The sequence below is a fragment of the Aspergillus tubingensis genome, assembly GCF_013340325.1.
Source record: "Aspergillus tubingensis WU-2223L DNA, scaffold_3, whole genome shotgun sequence".
In the NCBI taxonomy this organism is placed as follows: domain Eukaryota; kingdom Fungi; phylum Ascomycota; class Eurotiomycetes; order Eurotiales; family Aspergillaceae; genus Aspergillus; species Aspergillus tubingensis.
Window position 1 is genome coordinate 293453 of NW_023336277.1, and position 19472 is coordinate 312924.

Below are 19472 nucleotides of genomic sequence, written 5' to 3' on the forward strand. Positions count from 1 at the left end.
AGCGCATGAGAATTTTTAGGGCATCGTATTTGCAGTCGGGACTGATCTTTTCGATGCGATACGAAAGGGCATCGATTTCAGCCCATTGAAGGTAGCCGGCCGGTTATGTGGGGTAATCAGCATGCAATAGTACGTTAGAGGTGGGGCCCAAGGGTTAACATTGGGCGCATACTCAATAGCTGTAAAACGTTTCTGATGACTCTCTCAGCCTTCAAGTCCCTTATTGCGAAGGAAAAGTGCCGAACGTGAACAAGATCGTAGACACCACGGAGGTGATTAGGCGTCTCGGATAGTATGTCGTATGAGTGTAGAGTCATATTTGAAGGAAGGAATTCTCTTGGGGGGAGAGCGCTGAAAGATATATCAAGGCCATCTAGGGATACGGTGCTCGGAAGTCGACGAGATAGATCTGTCAACCAGATTCTGGTTGGAGCGTTAGCAGTAAGCTAGTTATTTTTTCTTTCTGCATGTTTTAACACCTACCCAGTGCCAGTGCCAACGTCGGCAATTCTCAAGTCTGGGTTGCTTGTAGGGATGGAAGGGTGGATATGGTAGCCGAACAGTTCGGTCCACAGATAATGTTGGAGGTTGATGCTGCGATTTCAGTTAGCAGTTGTACATCGAATATATTGAGCAAAACGTCCCGGTTGTCATCATGGAAATCACGAGTGAAAACGTATTCGGGCTTAGTCATGATGTAATTGAGAATCGATCTAATAGTAAAGATTTTGGATGTCTATTAATTTGTCCCCGGAAAGCATTAAGGCCTTTATGTGCTACAAATTGAGTATCGCAGAAGTATGCTTTCATTGACGAAGATGAGGCACTCTATATAGAGGAAACAGCATAGATGACACGTCATTATTTCAATTAGTTGATTCATAACCGTAGTAATAATGAGAAATAGCATTGAAGGGTACCATGATAAACTATTGTGCCTGAATCTGAGTCACAAAACTGGGCGACCGTCTAACTGCCATCAAGTCAATTAGCTGAAAGACAAGGAATCAAAAAAGTATGTCATCCTACACCCAAACAAGGGGTATAGGGCTGAGCTGGCGTGACTAGGTGCAATGTTGACTAGAAAGCTGTCAGAGGCACAGCGCGCTTTCCTCAGAGCAAGGGGTGAGACAACCAGGAAATGATAAGCTTCGGGTATGATCCGGTGGCTTGGAGTTCAGGTATGCGAACCCTGATGGAGATATATGGATACGACGTGGTAGGCTGTTGGAACCATGGTTGACGCGGAGAGAAAGAAACAGGAATAAGGAAATTTCAGGGGAAATTGAGGAGCAGGGTTAAAAGAAGAAAAAGTTACGCGCACCAGGACGAGTCATATTTCAACAGTCGACGAGTAATTAAGTACTCGCACCTGGAGATGATGTATATCTGAGACCTAATGTATCTTTAACAACCATCCTAGAAATGTATACAGGCATTGGTCTATCGTGCAAACCTTTTTATGAAACGACTTTTGGTCTTTGATTAAACAGATTCATTGAAGAAGTATCTTATCAAGATGATCGGAGCCGATCAAGTGGGCCTAGACCTGCAATTAGCACATCTTCTGCAAGGTAGGCTATGATGTGGACTCCACATCCCAAATTGCATCAAGCAAGTCAGTTCATGTCTAGCAATACATCATTCGTGGCGATCTCTCCGAGAAACTGCATCAGGAGCAGAATTGTGACGAATCGACGGTTTTAGACCTAATGGGCAAGCCTTTTTTACAGCAGCGCCAATGCCTATACCGAACAGTCGCCATCTGTTAGAAAGATTCATGATCGGGTGATGAATACGTTTGTCATGTCTCTAGAGATTGTACGTCGTAGTTGGTGTAGCTAACGAAACTATTTGGAGGCTACACTTGTGGACGATTGCTTGAAAATATCTGCCTTACATTCATTGTCTCAGCTTCTTTCACTGCTGGAAGGACGATCAGACTTAGTCGCTATCCCTTTTCACGACAGAGTTGCGGTGAGTAGGGCCGTTTGTCAACATGACTGATGCAAGCCATGACCACACAGCCTCACTAATTTCAAACTAACGATAACGAGGCTCGGGTGAAGGCAGAGCATGGCCGCAAAAGCTAATCCCGGCGAGTGACAAATCTTAACGCAGGAGGCTTCCACTTCCCACAATGGTGTACGTTAGCGGCAACGGCCTTAATATACCGACCCCATTGCTCTATGACGTGCAGAGTCCTCAGTGGCCCACGTGAGTAGCTCAAGAAAATCCATGTAGCAAACTTTTGCGAATAAACTGCTGGATCATACCACGTGTGAAAATTTGACCCTGGAGTTCGAAAGCCGGAATAAGGGATCGACAACAACGTCTCGGGAAGGCGATAGAACAGCCTCGGCACGGCAGCGAGTGGATCCGTGGCGCCATAAAAGCCCTTCTCGAATTCTTCTCTTCTCGGCCCGTTGTCGGGACCGATTCGAATAGAGTCATGAATAACCTTATCTCAAACCAAAAGCTACCATTTACTTTGCCAACGGTATCTTGGCACTCAGGGTGAACCAGAGAGATATGATACAGAAAACGTAAAAATGCAAATAACTCTGCGAGGCGCGAGAGGAAAGTCCCTGCGGTCTCGTGTGCGACATGCGGACTTCGTTCGGAAAATCTGCGGTTGGAAGGTGGATCTGGTGGACCAAACTTGCCGTTACGTTCCTTGAATTGCACTCCACAGAAGCCGACGTGAAGTTTTCTTCACTTGTTCCCTGGGTTTCCACAGGATAACGTTACTCAAATGGCAGCAACGCCGTAAGCCGTTTCGGTTTGCTCGGACCAGTCCATATTAATAATGTATGATCAGGATCGTAGAGACTGGGCGTTTATAAAGACTGGGTAGGCCAGTTTTTTCGTAAGGATCCATCCATCTCTCTTTTTTCTAGATACCCCTCACATTATTCAAAATCTTACCAACCATGAGCGTTACGTACGACGTGTTCCGTGGCTCTGCCGAGGGCCGCATTGTCGCTGACAAGGCTTCGTCCACCCTTGGACACAATGAGGTCTTCATTGAGACCACCCACTCTGGTCTTTGCGGCACAGATGAGCACTACCTCAAGACCAACCAGGTGCTCGGTCACGAGGGTATTGGAATCGTCAAGTCTCTTGGCCCCGGTGTTACCTCCGTGAAGGTTGGAGACCGTGTTGGATTCGGATACACCCACAGCATCTGCACTTCCTGTGACAACTGTGCTACTGGTACTTCCCCTACATGTATGACACATGAATCATTATGCAGGCTAACCCATTCGAACTAGGCTGGGATCAGTACTGCGAGAACCAGAAGCAGTACGGTTTCCACGACTTCGACAACGGAACCTTCAGCTACGGTGCCGTCTGGGACGCCAACTGCGTCTACCCCATCCCTGATGGTTATGACTCCGCGTATGCCGCTCCTCTCATGTGCGCCGGTGCTACTGTCTGGACCGTCCTGAGCGAGTATGGCATTCGCTCGACTGACCGCGTCGCCGTCATGGGCATTGGTGGACTTGGTCACGTTGCTATCAAGCTGGCTGCTGCCATGGGCTGCCACGTCGTTGTCCTTTCCAGCTCCGAGACCAAGCGCCAGGAAGCTATGGACTTTGGTGCTTCTGAGTTCCACGTTTTCAAGTCCGGTGATGCCGTTCCTGAGGGCTTCAAGCCCGTCAAGCACCTCTTGCTTTGCGGCAATGCTGGTGTTGATTACCCTTCGTACGTTGGCTTCCACACCCCCGCACCCCCCAATCACTCTCGCCTTTGCATAGTAGCTTGTTCGTGCATATAGCTAACGTGAAAACAGTCTCATTCCCCTGATGGCCACTCACGGTAGCATCTACCCTCTGACTGTGGCTTTCGAGCCTGCTAAGGTGCCCATGCTCGGCCTCGTGTGGAGGGGTGTCCGCATCCAGGGTTCCCTGGTTGCTTCCCGCCAGAGCATCCGCAGCCTTCTCGAGTTCGCTGCCAGGAAGAAGATCTACCCCACCATCATGACCTTCCCCTTGAACAAGGAGGGTATTGAGGAGGCCATGCAGACCCTGCGCGAAGGCAAGATGAGATACCGTGGTGTGCTGGTTCGCCAGTAGACACGATCACGATCTCCTTTCCTTTCCCTCTTGTTACAACCTGTAGTACTAGTCACGATGATGATAATGTTGAGATAGAATAAATAGATAGAATCCTAATCGTATGATGATGCCTGATCAGGAATGTCCGCTAGACTTACCGGAAATAGACATCCGATTCCTCGCACTAAGCTGCCTCAAGTTAGCACCGGCTTCGGGCAATCACCGAGCCGAAAGACAAACAGTGCAAATGTTGTTGTATCACGTTTCATCGCCTAGCAGTAAGTCACATGACTGGCCATCGATAGCAACAGTACTGCCCTAGATTATTTATATAGAAATTAGGGATATTTGCATCAGTCAGTGAATGTCTTTGATGATATTAATCTAGAACGATGTATGAAAGACTATTTGTATCTCCATTTGTTGCGCCGCTCAGTAGTGACATATAAATAGCGGTTGTGGGTCAAGGTACTATTGTCATTCTTGTTTTGAATGGGGAAAATTGTCAGTGTTCATACTAATTGATACCCCCATCTTGATTTGAATTGCAGTACATTTAGAAGATAAGGGGATGAAGGCAATCCAAGGCATGACAATTTGTGACCTCAGCGAAAACACCATCTCTGATGGCAAAATACAGCTGATAATGGCCTGTCCTTTTCAAATCATTGACGTGCCTAAAATTCTTCTTGTACTTCAAATGCCGCATATAGAGAGACTCAACTATTCAGAATATTGGAATTCTCCGTAGTCGTGGCTCCGTGCGTGGAATTACCCGACCTTTGAACAGCCAACAAGCCATGGTAAGCGTAGGTAAGCACTAAATTCCCTAAGCTACTACTAGCTTGCTACTGAGCGTAGCATTGACTGGGGTATCGATAGAGTCGAACTAACAGCTCACAGCCTTGCCTTACCATTTTCTCGTCTTCCTAAACTCTGCCCCACTCTTATGAACGCCAGTATAAGTAATTCCCCAAGCATCCTCAGCCCCTCTGCTCTTTCTAATCCCACCTCTTTCCATCCTTCAACAACTAGCTACTACACAACAGCCATGTCTTCCTCCAAGCCCGTGATCCTCCTCATCTCAGGAGGCTGGCACGTTCCCACGTCATACGACAAGCTCACCAATCTCCTCAAATCATCCGGGCACGAAGTCCACGTCCCCGAGCTACCATCAATGAACGGCGCGCGGCCTCCAACAGCCGATCTAGAAACCGACACAACTGCTTTTCGCGAATACGCGTTGAACCTCGCCAATGCTGGCAAAAATGTCATTGTGATCTCCCATTCCTACGGCGGCCAAGTAGCTACCAATAGTCTTTCGGACCTAGCGATCTCAAACCGCAGCAAACAAGGCCTACCTGGTGGAGTACTTCACATTGTCTCACTGTCTTCCTTCACTGTTACTGAAGGGCGAAGCATGTTTGACATTGTGGACCAGTTCGGTCACGCGTCGTTGATGCCCGTGGCATTCGATTTCGCAGAGGATGGGACGTGCGTGGACCGCGATCCTAAGGGTCTGCTTGTTACGCCTGGTCCGGATGAGGCTGAGTCCGAGGTAGAATGGTATCTGGGGACCCTCCAGCGGTGGAATGGCAAGTGCATGTACCAGCCCATTACTGCCGAGCGGGCTGCTTGGAGAGACATTCCTGTGACGTGTGTCTTGTCGACTAGGGATATGACTGTTCCTGTTGACTACCAGAGGTGGATGGTGGATGTGATGAAAAAGGAGGGGGCAGAGGTAGAGGCTTTTGAGCTGGATGCAGGCCATTCGGTTGATTTTAGTAAGGCGAAGGAAGTGTCTGAGATTGTAAATAATGTGGTGGCCCGCTATGAGGGGAAGTGATGCGATTACAATGTAGATGGCTACGAGGCTCACTCGGCTTATTTTGAAACTTAGAGGGGCCTTGAGAAAGCTGCCTTGTATGCGGCTGAATACCAGATAACCACGTTAGGCACCGAACCTTAACATTCCACTTGCGGGTGCGATGCCCTGGCACCTCACGGTCCCTTCGAAACCCCCATAACTCCTGCGAATAGTTACGTTCAAACCAGTCTTTATCCCCATAGGCCGGTTCGGTTTCGCGAGTTGAGCCGGCCTGGATCGAGTTGCCCAATAACATATGATCAGGTGGAGCACGCCATCGGGTTCTAGCCTATCATATTGGCACATCCCCCACGCACCAGTCAATGTGCTCCAGACCAGCCAGCCGCAACCCAAGAGCTAGTCTAACGCGCCGACCCTTGTCGTCTGAAATTGTGCTCATCGCCTCGCAGCACTAGGCTACAATTGCCCCACGCGGCGCAGGAGGTGTGCATTACTATCAGTCTGAACTTGCAAATTTACCAATTAAACCCTCTGAAGCAAATCTCTCAATCCAGGATTTTGTTAATACTTAGTTTCAAAATGTCAGGGAGAGGTGCTTGTCTAAGCTGACTTGATCTTTAATGTTTCTCTTACTTTCCTCGGAACATCCGACCTTTCACTATCAATGGAGTCGCTGTAAACACCTTTCTAACCCACTTGCTAGTATTTTGACAAGTTGTAAATCAATGAATGACAATCTAGGCCTGCATCCAATCTTCCATTTGAGAATCTATCACATATGCAATAGCCCGAACCCAAATTTATCTCCCCGCTTAACCCCTCAAGCACGTCTCTGTCCCCTCCCCTTAGTGAACCATACCACCACATAAACCAACACAAAGTTCGTACAGCAAAAGCCCCATTAAAAAAAAAAAAAAAAAAACCCCCAATTCCACCAGCGCTGCCCATACGAATAATCCAACGTGTCCAGATACTCATCACCGACCGAATACGGACAATACGAGCAATCTGCCGTCGCGTTCGGATTAACGATGTAGCCTGGGTTACTCCCCAAGAAGGCCGCCGCATACTAGCCACAAGTACTGCCTGGAGGAGCATCAAATACGACGAGATCACTCGAGGAACACTCAACCGCAACGCCGTGAAGGACCGAACCGAGGGAAGCGCCGAAGAAGTAGCGCATGAGATCGATCCAAAACAGCCAGGGGCGGTAGAAATCGTTTAGGTATGCATGGGTAGTCAAGTCTCCAGGAACAATCATCAGGATGACCCAGTAGAGGGAATTAGCGTACCCGCCTAGAGTTGCGGATGGGAAGAGCGCAGCTAGGAGGTGGGAGTACCCAGTTCCAAAGATACGGCCGGGAACCCGATTAATCCCTTTAGCAATCGCTTCTTGGCCTTGTAATTGTCTCAGTGACTCTACCAGGGCGGTATTCCATGTTGCACCGATTGCAGTTTCTGTGAGTAACGCACATTCTAGATTAGACTTCCTTGAACGAATGGTCCTAAGGCACTTACCACAAGGATAGCAAGCTGCAGGTTTTCCATTGAAGAATTTTGTTCCCGCACTCCATTGGGTCCATCAGACACTCGAATGGCGGGAATCCCCAACCGGGGGACACTGGCTGTGTGCCAAAAGTCAGTGCCGGAGACCAACGAGATCTTCTCGTCAATGGTCAGTCGGCCTAAGATATCATCGATATCGGCCATTGCCATTTCGAATGCCGACTTAAGCAGACCTGTAGCTGTGGTATCATGACAGCCATGTCTATACTGGTAGGTTCTACCGCTTCTTATGCCTCATTACTGAGGGAATGAGGCCATCGGCTTCGGGCGAACTCTCCTCCTTCTCCAATCCCCGAAACAGTGGTAAACCGCTTCACCGGCTGCTCCCTGTTTGGGGTCTCCAAGAACATTTTAATAAGCAATCCCCATTGTCCAGAACGCACGATCCTTGGGTAGTTATGCTCACTATACCGTGATAGAAAAGAATGTATGTGTTCGTGCCATTGCAGATGTGTATCGCTACTTTTTTGAGTGGTAAAACAGCAAATAGAGTCAATTTACTAACTTTCGTCCAACATGGCCGCCCGCTCCTGGTGGCCTACCCAATGGAGATCTGGCCCTCACTAAACATCTATGCAGCCGTAGACTCGGTGTGGGTGGCTTGGGTGTCTTATCATTGTTTCGACTATCCACAACATTTTCATCAAACAGACCACCCTGGCTGAAATCGACTAGAACTACCATCTGATTTGATGGTCCTTATTCTGTTTTATTGGTCTGGTCTTGTGGTCTGCATATCCCGAAGCGAGTGTTTTCTCGCTCGAAGAAATGGCTGTGGTATTCGCCGGTAACGAGGCTACCCTTGTAGCCAAAGGGGATGAACCGGTAACAGAGCACACGGACGCTGATGCGACAGCTTAGGAAAACTGATTACTGTCTTTCATACTGTCTACCTCACCTCTGAATCTGATAGAGTCGCGTCTGCGGACGGGACCTCTTCCGAGAAGCTGGGTTGATCAGCACTAATCTTTCTCTTTTGTCTCCCCGCCATCATTCGCTTATTTGATCGGCATGGCCATCCCCACTTTACCAACGTCAATGCTTTTCTCTACTATAGTCTTTTCTGCTTACCATCGCTATGGCCACCTGACGACTTGAGCATTGTTATTTTGAAGGATATGTTGGGTCACGGAAATGCGGGAATCAAAGGGTTCAATCGGATCAATTTGTGTAAACTGGTACAGTCGCGGAGGAATAGACAAAACAATGTTCCGTAATTGGATGCAGATAACTTCATTGGAACATGTCATCCCGCTGCGGGGTTTGTTACGAGCACGCAAGAATCGCTGCCTCTTGCGGGAGAGGCTTGGCCTTTTCTAGAGGCCTATAAACTTCCTTCTCAACTCACATTTCACGTTATTATTTCCATCTCATTGTCCATAAGGATACAGATTTACTCCAACGGATTCCGGGAATTCTAAATACAGTGCATAGAATCTACCTAAGGTTAATGTACCCATCCTTGACGATGATGAGAAATAACGGGACTGATCAATGTGCTCTCAGCACGCATCATGCGCTCACCCTGGCCTATCTCAGCCTCTATGATGGTGCTACCACTGGTAGCAGCTGACTGGCAATTCAAATCGCGCCCTGATCTGGCACCGCCCAAACTGAATATTACCATCCCTGCAGCCGCGGATGTGGAGAAGGGGTACCTCTTCGTGGCTCCTTTTGCTGGTATCGCAGATGGCCCCGGAGAAATGCATGGCCCTCGCCAGGCTTCTCCTTACATCTTTCGGGATGATGGTGAGCTAGTCTGGTCCGGATACTCCTACTACTCCATCTGGGCGACCAACTTTCAGAAAGCCCGATGGAACGGCAAGGATGTCCTATTCTGCTTCGAGGGTGACCATAATCCGGCTTATGGACATGGTCACGGCCATGTCACCTTCCTAGATCAGCACTATGAGACCATCCGCGAGCTGCGTGCTGGTAATCATAAGATCATGGACAAGCATGAGTTCCACGTTATCAATGAGGAGACGGCTTTGATACAGATCTATCAACCTGTGCCAATGGACCTCACTCCCTGGGGAGCCAGTGCGGAGCAACAGTGGATCGTGGATGCCATCATCCAAGGTATGGAATCCATTTGCATGACAGGATAAAGCTAATCAGGGCAACAGAGCTTGATATTGCAACTGGTGATGTTCTGTTTGAGTGGTCCAGCTTGGATCATGTCCTTCCCGACGGTTAGTTCTTCCTCGTTCATAGCTCACGCCTGCAACCAACTAAACTCTCTCAGAGGCAATCCTCCCCATCAACCCTGGCCAAGCAGGCGCTGGCTACAACTCTTCAGATGCATGGGACTACTTCCACATCAACTCCGTGGACAAAGACACTGACGGGAATTATCTCATCTCCGCCCGTGATGCCTGCGCCGTACACAAAATCAACGGCAGCAGCGGCGAGATCATCTGGCGTCTGGGAGGTGTCAAGTCCGACTTCGAACTAGGCCCAAACGCCAACTTCTGCTTCCAACACCACGCTCGATTCGTTTCCAAAGACGGTGACTCCGAGATCATATCCCTATATGACAACTCCGCTCACGGCACCGAAAACGGTCGCGGCCACGAAGTCCACACTCACCCATTCTCACAAGGCAAGATCATCAAAGTCAACACTGCCACCTGGAAAGCATCCATCGTCCAAGCCTTCCAACCACCCGATGGCCTATTGTCCAAGTCTCAAGGCGGCACCCAATTGCTACCCAACGGCAACGTCCTTGTGAACTGGGGCTCCGAGGGTGCATTGACTGAATTCCGCCCTGACGGCACTCCAATCTTGCACGCCTACATGGACTCGGGCTTTCTGGGCGAGGGAGTCGAGAATTACCGTGCTTTCCGGTATAACTGGACCGGACTTCCTAATGAGACGCCGGCTATTGTATCTCTTCAGAACGACCAGGGTACGACCCTCTATGTTTCATGGAACGGTGACACTGAGACAAAGGTCTGGCGCTTTTATAGCGTGGTTGATGAGTACGGCTCGCGCGAGTTCTTGGGCGATGCGAAGAGGACTGGTTTTGAGACTGCACTGTCACTACCAGGTCGTGTCATTCATGCAGTGTCTGCTGAGGCTATTGATGCCAGGGGAAGGGTTTTGACAGCTACTGCTGCTGTGAGAACCAAGGCCGAGGTGCTACCTCCGAAGACAGCCTCGGTCGGGAAGCACGAGCATGGAGCAGTGCAGTCTCAAGTCCAAATGGGAGGTTCTAGCCACTGGGAGGAGTATATGATCCTGAAGTTGGATCGTTTCTCTCGGGGATGAGGATATGCAGATCACTCCTTGGGTTCTCCCTTGAAAGCCAAACGTCGTGCGGGTGGTGCCTGTTTGTTCAACCAATGGCACCTAGTGGCAACTGTTGTTAGTGATAGTGTTAAGGGTGGCTGGTTACTTTCTGATAGTAGTCTAAGAGTTAGCAATATGAATTGTTGGTGACGATGAGTCTCAGTGTAGTCCATGAACACTCCATATTTCCACCCTTATCAAATGCTACTGCCACTCTTATCTCAGCGCGACAATATCTACCCATCGCAAGCCGCTTCTTATTCCTACACCTCCTGACTAAAATCATACTCATTCCCAAATCCCCGATTCAGATACCTTTCCAACACCTGCTCTTCCGACATCCAATCAACCGGAACCTCCAACCTCGTCTCCCTCTCCACCATAGGCCTCAACTCCTCCGCAAGCTCCAATCTCATTCTGTTCCGATACCACGGCGCGAAATGAACTACACAGAAATCTTACTCAGCACTAGCCCACCACAACCAAGCCAAACCTAGAGGATAAGAATTACTTACTCATAGCCAACATAACCCTCACATCTTCCGTCCAATTCCCCATGCCCGCATGCCAAAGCCTCAAATCCCGAATCACCAACGACCCCTTCGGTACAACAGGCTGACAGGGCATTCTCACAGTGCGACGTCTCTCCACCTCCTGTACCTTGATCCGCCCACTAGCTCGATCAGTGCCATGCGCTCCCTCCTGCACATGCAGACCCGAGTCCACGTGCGTGCCGAGCCAGATCTCCGTGGATCCGTTTTCAGGCGTCATCGTAACCAAGGGGACGTTAATAACGTAGGCGAATGGATGCGATGGATGATCGAAATCCGCGTCGGTGTGTACGGGCTGCGATGTGGGGGGACAGGTACTGGTTGGTGGCATGGCGGTGTTACCTGAGCAGAAGGTCCATTTGGGACGGGGGCCTAGGGCTGTTGAAGTAATCTGGATGGCGAGTGGGTCTGTAGTGGTTACCACCTTAGCAGGAGCGGATGGGAATGCTCGGGGAGAATAATCACGTACTCAGGAAGATTTCTTTGTGGAGATATTCTCTTATCGGGGGTGGATCTTGTTGGATGTTCCCTGGGTTGTAATTGTAAGGGCTATTCTCTTTTCTGGATTGCAGGGTGTAGGCGTCTTGGATCATTTTTGTGTTTAGGTGGTCGAGGGGGTCGTGTGGAATGGCGTTTTCGATAATGACTAGGCCGTCGTGGAAGAGGGAGTGGATGGCGGTTTCGAGATTTTGTGGGGTGAGTTTGTTATTTTCTAGTTCGGTCTTCGATGGTCTTATGGTACGTGGATAGGATGATTGCTTGCGACGGTGGTAGTATTGCTTCGATGGCGTTTGTATTGTCGGGGCGAGTCGTGGTGTCCGACGGGCGAGACCAGGCGGGAATATGTACATGATGCCGAATTTATATATATCGCGGGGGAGGCTTTAGCTATGCGTCTATGTAAAGTATCTCCACCCAACAGATATGGCGTTCTAGTAGTGCTCGGGTATGGGACAAGTGATCTGTTGGTTATGCCAATGACGGTAACGTTGTGGGAATATTCCTGGGCCAAAGAAGATGGGCAATTTAGGTGGCTCTCACTATACAAGAAAAAGGGCAACAGGCGAGGCCGTGGTTAGGAGGGCATATAGCAATAGATATATATGTAGAGGTAGAATTTGCCTAATATAGAGACTCGAGAGTATAAATTGACAACTTTATGTGAAAGAAACATGATCCGATTTGAGATGAGCGTGGATGTGCTCCCAGTCTGGGGAGGTTGATAGGTTACATTTGCATTTCCCCGCTTCTTTCTCCGCATCCCGAGGAACAGCAAGTGCTGGAATAGCGGCATTGCACGGACGGAAGCAAGTCACTTCTAAAATAATGATGACGCGTTAATTCCCAAAAAAAAGCGTTGTATTCGTTTTTTCCTATCAGATAACCCGGACTGGGTTCTAATGCAGAAGTTTTTGGAACGAGAGCAAACGTTTTACCTTTATGTAACAAGACTCGTCGTACTCTACCAATAAGATGGGCTTGTGGTTTAGGGGTATGACGCTCCATTCGCATTGGAGAGGTCCCGGGTTCGATTCCCGGCGAGTCCACTTTTTGCTTTCCAGTTTTTTCAAGAGCATTGCGCTTTTATTTGCTTAAATAAGTATGCGAATAAACAAACAGTCAAACAATAAGTCCTCGATGGTCTAACGGTCATGATTTCCGCTTGTCAATCCCACCTGGGAACAAGCGCGGGAGACCTGGGTTCGACTCCCAGTCGGGGAGATACTTTTTGTTTCTGCTTTTCTTTCATCTCCTTCTGCTACAAAACAAGTCTTGCTCTCAACGAGCTCCTGGATTATTTGTCACTGGCCTGCTCTCTCTGTGTGGTCTGGCTTCATCAATAATGACCTGCCGAAACTCTTCCATTGCGAACAATATCTCAATCATCTAGAAATTGCACCGTTCGGGAAGAGCATTATCGCAATTTACTTTTTTGTTATTCCTTCTATTTCTGTGATCTGTGCATTACCGAACCCCTTTAATATGAGACAAATAGCGTCCAACTCTTTTCGCTACTGTCACAGCCCAAAGAGGATCGATATTATCTAATAGAAGACTTACTGGATCAGGTTGTCGGTCATACCTCAATCTCGATTTATTTATGAGATCAACGTTCAACCTCCAGTAACAGAAATATGTCAGATGACAAAGGTGCTTCCTGTATAGCACACCGTGGGTGGCCGACCGAGCGGGAACTTAATATGTACTAATGCCACCTTGGAGTTGACTCGCCCGTTGAGCATCATTTCATACAATCACATACTTTGGCGTCAAACAGACCCAAGCGAGCAGCGAATGCTTTGCAGCTCTTTGTAGCCCTAGAACGCCTACTGTGCTGTGGTTGTCTGGAATAGACATTAACCAGCATGGTATCAAATTTCAATAAAGTCAATAACAATGAACACTTGAGGTTCGGAGCCACTGGTTGATCGAAACGGTTTAATACTTTTGCCGTGATTGTGTGATGATAGTTGACAAGGACCAGTAGATTGAAAATGTGGGCTTGGTGTTGTGCAGCGATTTGGATGCGCCCGTTGACTCCTACAGACCATGCTTATTCTATACAACAACTACAGTACAGGTTTCTATAATTCTGAAACTTCAATAGTATTACCAGTGTCAATCTGAATAGCGCACTTATGAAAAATACGAAAGAGGGAGGGAGGGGACAGAGAGAGAGTGTGTAAAAGAAGGCCCGAAATAGATGAAATCCCCGAGACTTGAGACAAAGGAAATGCAAGTCACAAACTTTTTCTTTCAAAAACAAAAACACAGCATAAATGTGGGAATAATGGAATAATGGAATCAACAAATAACAACAACAACTTCAAAAGATAAAAGAGGCACATAGCGAGCGAAAGTTGCCATGTCAGTTGACCTCGCTCCGAAAATGTTAACTTCCAACAACTTTCCTCGTGCCACACCATGCAGCAAAGGGATCACAGAGGGTCTTTGCGATCAGGTCCTACTCTGTCAACGGAAACGATCGATTTCCACCTTCCCAAAGTCGTGGCCATGGGAGGAAGTTGCCCTGACGTGGATCTTACTTCTTTCAAGAGTAAGGCGGAGCTTCACATCAATGGTGTCTCCACTTCTTGTACCTCCTGAACTTAATGCGGCGACGAAGTTGCAGAATACATGGCCAATGTTTCGGACATCTGATTTTCGATCAGGGTTTATTTCATACGGGTCACAAAGAATGGGTTATAAAGATGAGAATGTGAGTTCTTCGAACCGTATATCGCATTGTTTTGTCCGCCCACAGGCCTCGGTACTGCATCGTAGATGTTGATAACTGCGAAAGGGAAATCTTGAAAGACCCGGCAGGTAAATGTGGCGGTTCGCAATTCGCCAATTGAGCACCGGTCCCCCTTGAGGAGAGAAATGTCACTATCAGAGCATGTTTGCATAGCTGGGTACTTTCATTGAACTCACCACTTTAAAAAACCCAAGAGACGGGATGCCCCTGAGGCGCTCGAGGTTCTTGGTTATCGAGGTCCATGACACCAACTGGAGGGCCAGAGGACTCAACACCGTAATGACGGTCGAGCTATTCAACCGAAAGAAGGTTCCTGTACGCCCAGCGAGCAGCGCCTTCAGCTACAGCAGTCTCTCTAACTCATGGATCACTGTTAGACAATGTCAGGTAAGAAGGTACGGGCAGACTTACGGCGTTTGGTGTCGGTGGACCGTTATCTGCGAGTTCGCGAAAAGCCTTTGAATGGCGTTATAAAGATAGACGGAGTGTGCCGCCGCGCCGGATACGTAAACGTGCTGGGTGTTTGTCAGTGCCTGAATCGATAAATGTGCGAAAATATGTCAGTGAGATAATCGGTACTCCATACCTTGATTACTGGGCGTCCAATCAAGTCATGTGCTCGATTAATTTGCGCTGTCAGAACATCGCAGATTGTCACTATGAGAGGATACTGAAGATCGAGCATATCGACACTGTTACTATTCGATTAGATTTAATCCCCACAAAAAGCCGACAGAGGAAAGGTAGGCGGGGAAGGGGGAGGGGGGAAGCAGCAGACTTTGTGAACTCGAACTTGCGAAAACCTGTCGATATACGATATTGTATATCGCCAATTTCTTGACCGATGGTGCCTTCGAAGTCACGCTTGGCTGACTCAAAAATGCTCATTAAACGACCAGTTGGGGAAAAGACCGAGCGCCTCAACTTCTTCTACTTCAAATCATCAGACGCGACAGCGTAAAATTCCCGGTCTATCATAGTGCTACCCCCCGAAGGATCTACTCGACTTCAGGGTGTGTTCGTAAATGTGGCGAACCTGACGGGGGAGACCTACCTGTGTAGTTGCTTACAGTTCTGTAGTCCCCAATCTCTTTCTGGTGGATGACGTAGGTGCCAATATCCTGTATGTGGTAAGCCAGACTTTCAAAGGGTGATAGAGAGCTGGATATATCCTTACAAGCGTTCCACCTCCACAGTCACAGACAACGACTCCATCTCCCGCCTAATACTAAAGTCAACATGCACAATACCTTCAAGATGTGGAAATAAAACAGCAGCGTATAAGACACACCTGAATGGGAATCAACTGATCACATAACATTGTTGTCAGTGCTGCTTCTGGCTCAGAGAGGACGAGAGGGTCGTCTCCAGCAATTCCGCGAAAACCTGCTGCCCGGGCGGCTTTCTTCATGGAGCTTATAGCTACTTCCGACCATGTCGCCGGTACAGTCAGAATGTATGCAAATGGCAATATCCCAAGGTTGTTGTCATTGCATTTTCTCTTAATGTGAGTTTCCGAGTATTTCCTGAGGCGGTCCAGGAAGTCTCTAATGATACTGGTAGGGTCCCTGCCTCCAGGCCGGTGGAAGATTCCCACGGAATCTTTCCACTGCTCGTTGTCATCGGCGATGATCTTTTCCGTTACTTCAGGTTCTAAGAGGAGCTTAACCCAGGAAGAAGTTACATGATCTTCGGTAATCATGTATCCCCATGCCGCGTTTTGGAGGACTCGCTTCTTGAAACTGTAGGCGATGCGGGTCGGGACACGCGTCGAACGGGTCTGCGTTCCGGGCCAAGTGTCGATAAATCTCACATTCGTAGAGTCGGGATGAATCCATGCAACACCTGCTCCGACTGATCAATGTCTATGCCCGAGCCTTGCTCGACCAGCTTGGGGTTCCAAAAGTCTTACTCGTATGAGTAGTTCCGCAATCCACGGACACAGCGATCTTCCGAGTACGTTCCATGGTCATTATGGCGTTATTCGGGGGACCACTTCGGCTAAGATTATGTTGGTTTGGACACAAAGATATAGGGTAGATAGGAAACCAAAGAAAGCACAATTTAGACAAGGGAAAAGTATTGAAAGTGGTTCTGCGGATGGACAGAGGCAGCCACGAACTAGGTAGATTGGACGTAAGTTATATTGCTTGTCCAAATCTGAGGAGATCTAGATCCAGCTGACGCCCTTCATGAGTGAGACAGAAGAGTAAGTGTAAATTTGCCCAAGCGAGTGGCATGCGCCCAAATGACGGGCCTGGACCTCTATGATTCTATCACCTGACAATTGAGAGAAAAGGCTGGGTGGATACGGTTGCCACCATTCCCCTTGACGATGGCTTTCAACCTTTCCCGCGATCCCAAAGTTCAAAGGCGAGACCCTTGTCCCTGGCCTTTTCTTTCGTCCTTTTGTATTGGTACTTCCATTATTTATTGCCTCATGCTTTGGGCAATACCGCCTGTCTTATGACTATCTAGGAACCGCATTGTAGAAGTCTTAAAAAGGCCAGCCGATGCTCAAAGAATCTGACTTATAACCATCGTATATAAACTCCGAGAGAATCTTAATATTGTCACACAGTGTTTTCCCCGTGATTAGTATCAAAACTGTGCCATTTGGATAGAAAGGCAACACCGTCTAGTGAGCAAAACTACAGTGGGCTTCAAGATGGGAAAAAGAAAGGCAAAGAACACTAACGAACCTTCACAGGTAAGAAACGAGCGTCAATGCATCCTTCACTCATTCTCCTCCAACCGTCCAGGCTCTTCTGCACGTTGTGGATATTGACTATCCCACAGTGGGCCTTGTGTAGCGGGGCTCCAATGCAGTCAGACCTTGCGGGACCACATGAACGAAGCTTGGTTCCATGAAAGATGTGGAGCTTCTGAAAAATGCTAATAAAGTTTGTGGACTGTATAGAAAAGGCGCTCTCCTAGGTTGTTAGAGAAACAAGAAGCGACCGAATTGAAGGGGAGGAAGCCCAGGGTCCATCAAAGTACCGAATCCAAGTCGGCTTTTGAGCCTAAGACACCACCTGAGGTCCAAAGATCGACAGAGGATAAGGTTAACACCAGCTCTGCTTCGGAACCTCAAGCGTCACCAGAAATCCAGACATCAATGAAAGCCAAAATCGACGCTAGCTCAGCTTCTGATTCTACAGCGTCAGCAAATGTTAAAGAATCTACAGAGGTTCAACAGCATGAGGTGCCTGTTGATGAACACGGGTTACCAGAGTTACCAGAAGAAAGACGCCCAGGTAAATCCATTTTTTGGACACGCCCGAGGTCTTTGAGCTATAGGGGTGAATGGAATGAAGGCTGTACAAAGAACCTGTTCCACGACTTCAGCCGGCGTGTCTCAACTTGGGTGGATAAATACTGCTACAGGAGAGAAAAGCTCAGGGATAGGTTGTCTGCCGGCGATTTACAGATAATTCTGGACAGCCTTGGGAACTTTTGCCTGGACAAAGATTGGAAGTCGATTGAGGCGAGACTTGACAAGCTTGGCTATAATAACTTCTGGTATTTTCTTCCAGGCACGGTGTTAATGAAGCACCTCTTTGAAGATGTTATCAGTAATCCATTTGTCTACATTGAGGGCAGTCAGGAGGGCACAGGTAGCCAGTCAAGCATGGATCCACCAGCCTTTGGGAAGGAATTGTGGGGACTTTGGAAGAGGCTAATCAAAGGTATGTCTGCAAATCGTTTAGCTTGTCCTGGGGGGTGTACAAGTATCTGGTAGACTAATTTCTTATCCATACCGCAGTTGACCCGATCAGAGCATCTGACTGGCGGAGAACGACAACCCAGCTCCTAAATCAGGTCCACCCCGAACATACGAGGGACTACAGGGTTGCACATCAAACCGGCAAGGCCCAGGAGCTGCTCGCAAATCGACTTGCGACCAGTATGCTCAAGGAGTGTCAAGCCTTGCAGGTAGTATTGAAGAAAATGACCGACTCGAATCAAGTTACAAACCGATACGAAGGGCTTGTCGAAATTTATCGGTCCGCAATTGACATATCTATTTATCTGGGAACAATTGAAACCGAATTTGAGTTCGAACTTGATGTCAGGCGGTGTGGGCCCTTCTTGCATCGCAAAACGAGAGTCCGGAAACGAGGGTGTTCCGATGAAATCCAACCTGACGAATGGCCTATTCCAATACTACTGCACTTTCCTCTTGTCTCAAGTCGCCACTTGATAACTTCGGATGTTATGGATACGTTGCAGCAACGCCGAGACGAATTCGAATACGACCATAGGGACGACGGGGAAGAAGAATTACGAAAGCAACTGGACAAAGAGATCCCCCAGGTTGAGGAGGGCGACACCATTCTTGAATCAGCGATCTCTTTCGCCGATATTGTTTACTCCAAAGACGGACCTCAGGCCTGCTCATGCGGTGGTCGCTTTGTCTGTCGGGGCGGATGTATAGCCGACATTGATAGTGATGATGTTGATGATGATGGCAGCGATTCAAACTCCAAAGTGGACGATTGAACCAAGAACCAAACTCTGTTCCTTGACACTTCCATCTAGATTGGATATTTTACCTTACCTTTTTTGTTTTTCTTCTCTTCATTTTGTTCCTTCGGTTCTCCCTGTTTCACCCCCCCCTTTTCCTCTGCTTATCACTGCAATATTGTCGTCTGAAAATTGCCATACTACGCATATATTACAACATGTTACCTAACTTTACTTTCTAAGTTCACTGAATGTACGACAATTACATCGGTCGGTCTAGTTAGGAGTGGAAAGAGAGTGCTTCTTCTAAGATCATCCAAGAGCTCTCGTTCCCCTCTCTTTAGTGGCCTTTTTTACAATATTCCTTCCTTCGTATACCCTTGTTTAATTGTTCAAGCATCAATCATCTATTTATAGTTCGGCTGCGTTTTGCTATATTGTTTCTT

At 48.1% G+C, this 19472-nt stretch overlaps 7 protein-coding genes and 2 non-coding genes across 9 annotated transcripts; 6 read left to right on the forward strand and 3 right to left on the reverse strand.

The window, feature by feature from the left end:
• Window positions 1-2933: 2933 nt before the first annotated feature.
• AtWU_01321 (NAD(P)-dependent alcohol dehydrogenase) lies at window positions 2934-4079 on the forward strand (the record flags this gene model as incomplete). The annotated part of the gene is made up of 3 exons (XM_035496435.1): window positions 2934-3216; window positions 3276-3708; window positions 3797-4079. The coding sequence occupies 3 exons, from the start codon at window positions 2934-2936 to the stop codon at window positions 4077-4079; spliced, it is 999 nt and encodes a 332-aa protein (XP_035352328.1).
• A 1033-nt stretch (window positions 4080-5112) lies between these two features.
• On the forward strand, window positions 5113-5907 carry AtWU_01322 (alpha/beta hydrolase; the record flags this gene model as incomplete). The annotated part of the gene is made up of 1 exon (XM_035496436.1): window positions 5113-5907. One exon carries the CDS (start codon window positions 5113-5115, stop codon window positions 5905-5907), a length of 795 nt encoding a protein of 264 aa, XP_035352329.1.
• A 1051-nt stretch (window positions 5908-6958) lies between these two features.
• Window positions 6959-7605, reverse strand: AtWU_01323 (ABC transporter-like protein; the record flags this gene model as incomplete). Its single annotated transcript, XM_035496437.1, has 2 exons — window positions 6959-7347; window positions 7404-7605. The coding sequence occupies 2 exons, from the start codon at window positions 7603-7605 to the stop codon at window positions 6959-6961; spliced, it is 591 nt and encodes a 196-aa protein (XP_035352330.1).
• A 1364-nt stretch (window positions 7606-8969) lies between these two features.
• Window positions 8970-10728, forward strand: AtWU_01324 (arylsulfotransferase family protein; the record flags this gene model as incomplete). The annotated part of the gene is made up of 3 exons (XM_035496438.1): window positions 8970-9537; window positions 9585-9650; window positions 9704-10728. The coding sequence occupies 3 exons, from the start codon at window positions 8970-8972 to the stop codon at window positions 10726-10728; spliced, it is 1659 nt and encodes a 552-aa protein (XP_035352331.1).
• A 284-nt stretch (window positions 10729-11012) lies between these two features.
• Window positions 11013-12151, reverse strand: AtWU_01325 (uncharacterized protein; the record flags this gene model as incomplete). Its single annotated transcript, XM_035496439.1, has 3 exons — window positions 11013-11194; window positions 11265-11708; window positions 11770-12151. 3 exons carry the CDS (start codon window positions 12149-12151, stop codon window positions 11013-11015), a joined length of 1008 nt encoding a protein of 335 aa, XP_035352332.1.
• Window positions 12152-12775: 624 nt separating this feature from the next.
• On the forward strand, window positions 12776-12847 carry AtWU_t31. The gene has a single exon. It is a non-coding gene; the product is annotated as a tRNA-Ala (tRNA).
• An 85-nt stretch (window positions 12848-12932) lies between these two features.
• AtWU_t32 lies at window positions 12933-13022 on the forward strand. Its single transcript is given in 2 exon segments — window positions 12933-12969; window positions 12988-13022. It is a non-coding gene; the product is annotated as a tRNA-Asp (tRNA).
• Window positions 13023-15489: 2467 nt separating this feature from the next.
• On the reverse strand, window positions 15490-16532 carry AtWU_01326 (Hsp70 family protein; the record flags this gene model as incomplete). The annotated part of the gene is made up of 5 exons (XM_035496440.1): window positions 15490-15557; window positions 15614-15680; window positions 15737-15781; window positions 15851-16404; window positions 16472-16532. 5 exons carry the CDS (start codon window positions 16530-16532, stop codon window positions 15490-15492), a joined length of 795 nt encoding a protein of 264 aa, XP_035352333.1.
• Window positions 16533-16751: 219 nt separating this feature from the next.
• AtWU_01327 (similar to An12g09710) lies at window positions 16752-19062 on the forward strand (the record flags this gene model as incomplete). The annotated part of the gene is made up of 3 exons (XM_035496441.1): window positions 16752-16768; window positions 17497-18248; window positions 18326-19062. The coding sequence occupies 3 exons, from the start codon at window positions 16752-16754 to the stop codon at window positions 19060-19062; spliced, it is 1506 nt and encodes a 501-aa protein (XP_035352334.1).
• Window positions 19063-19472: the final 410 nt, after the last annotated feature.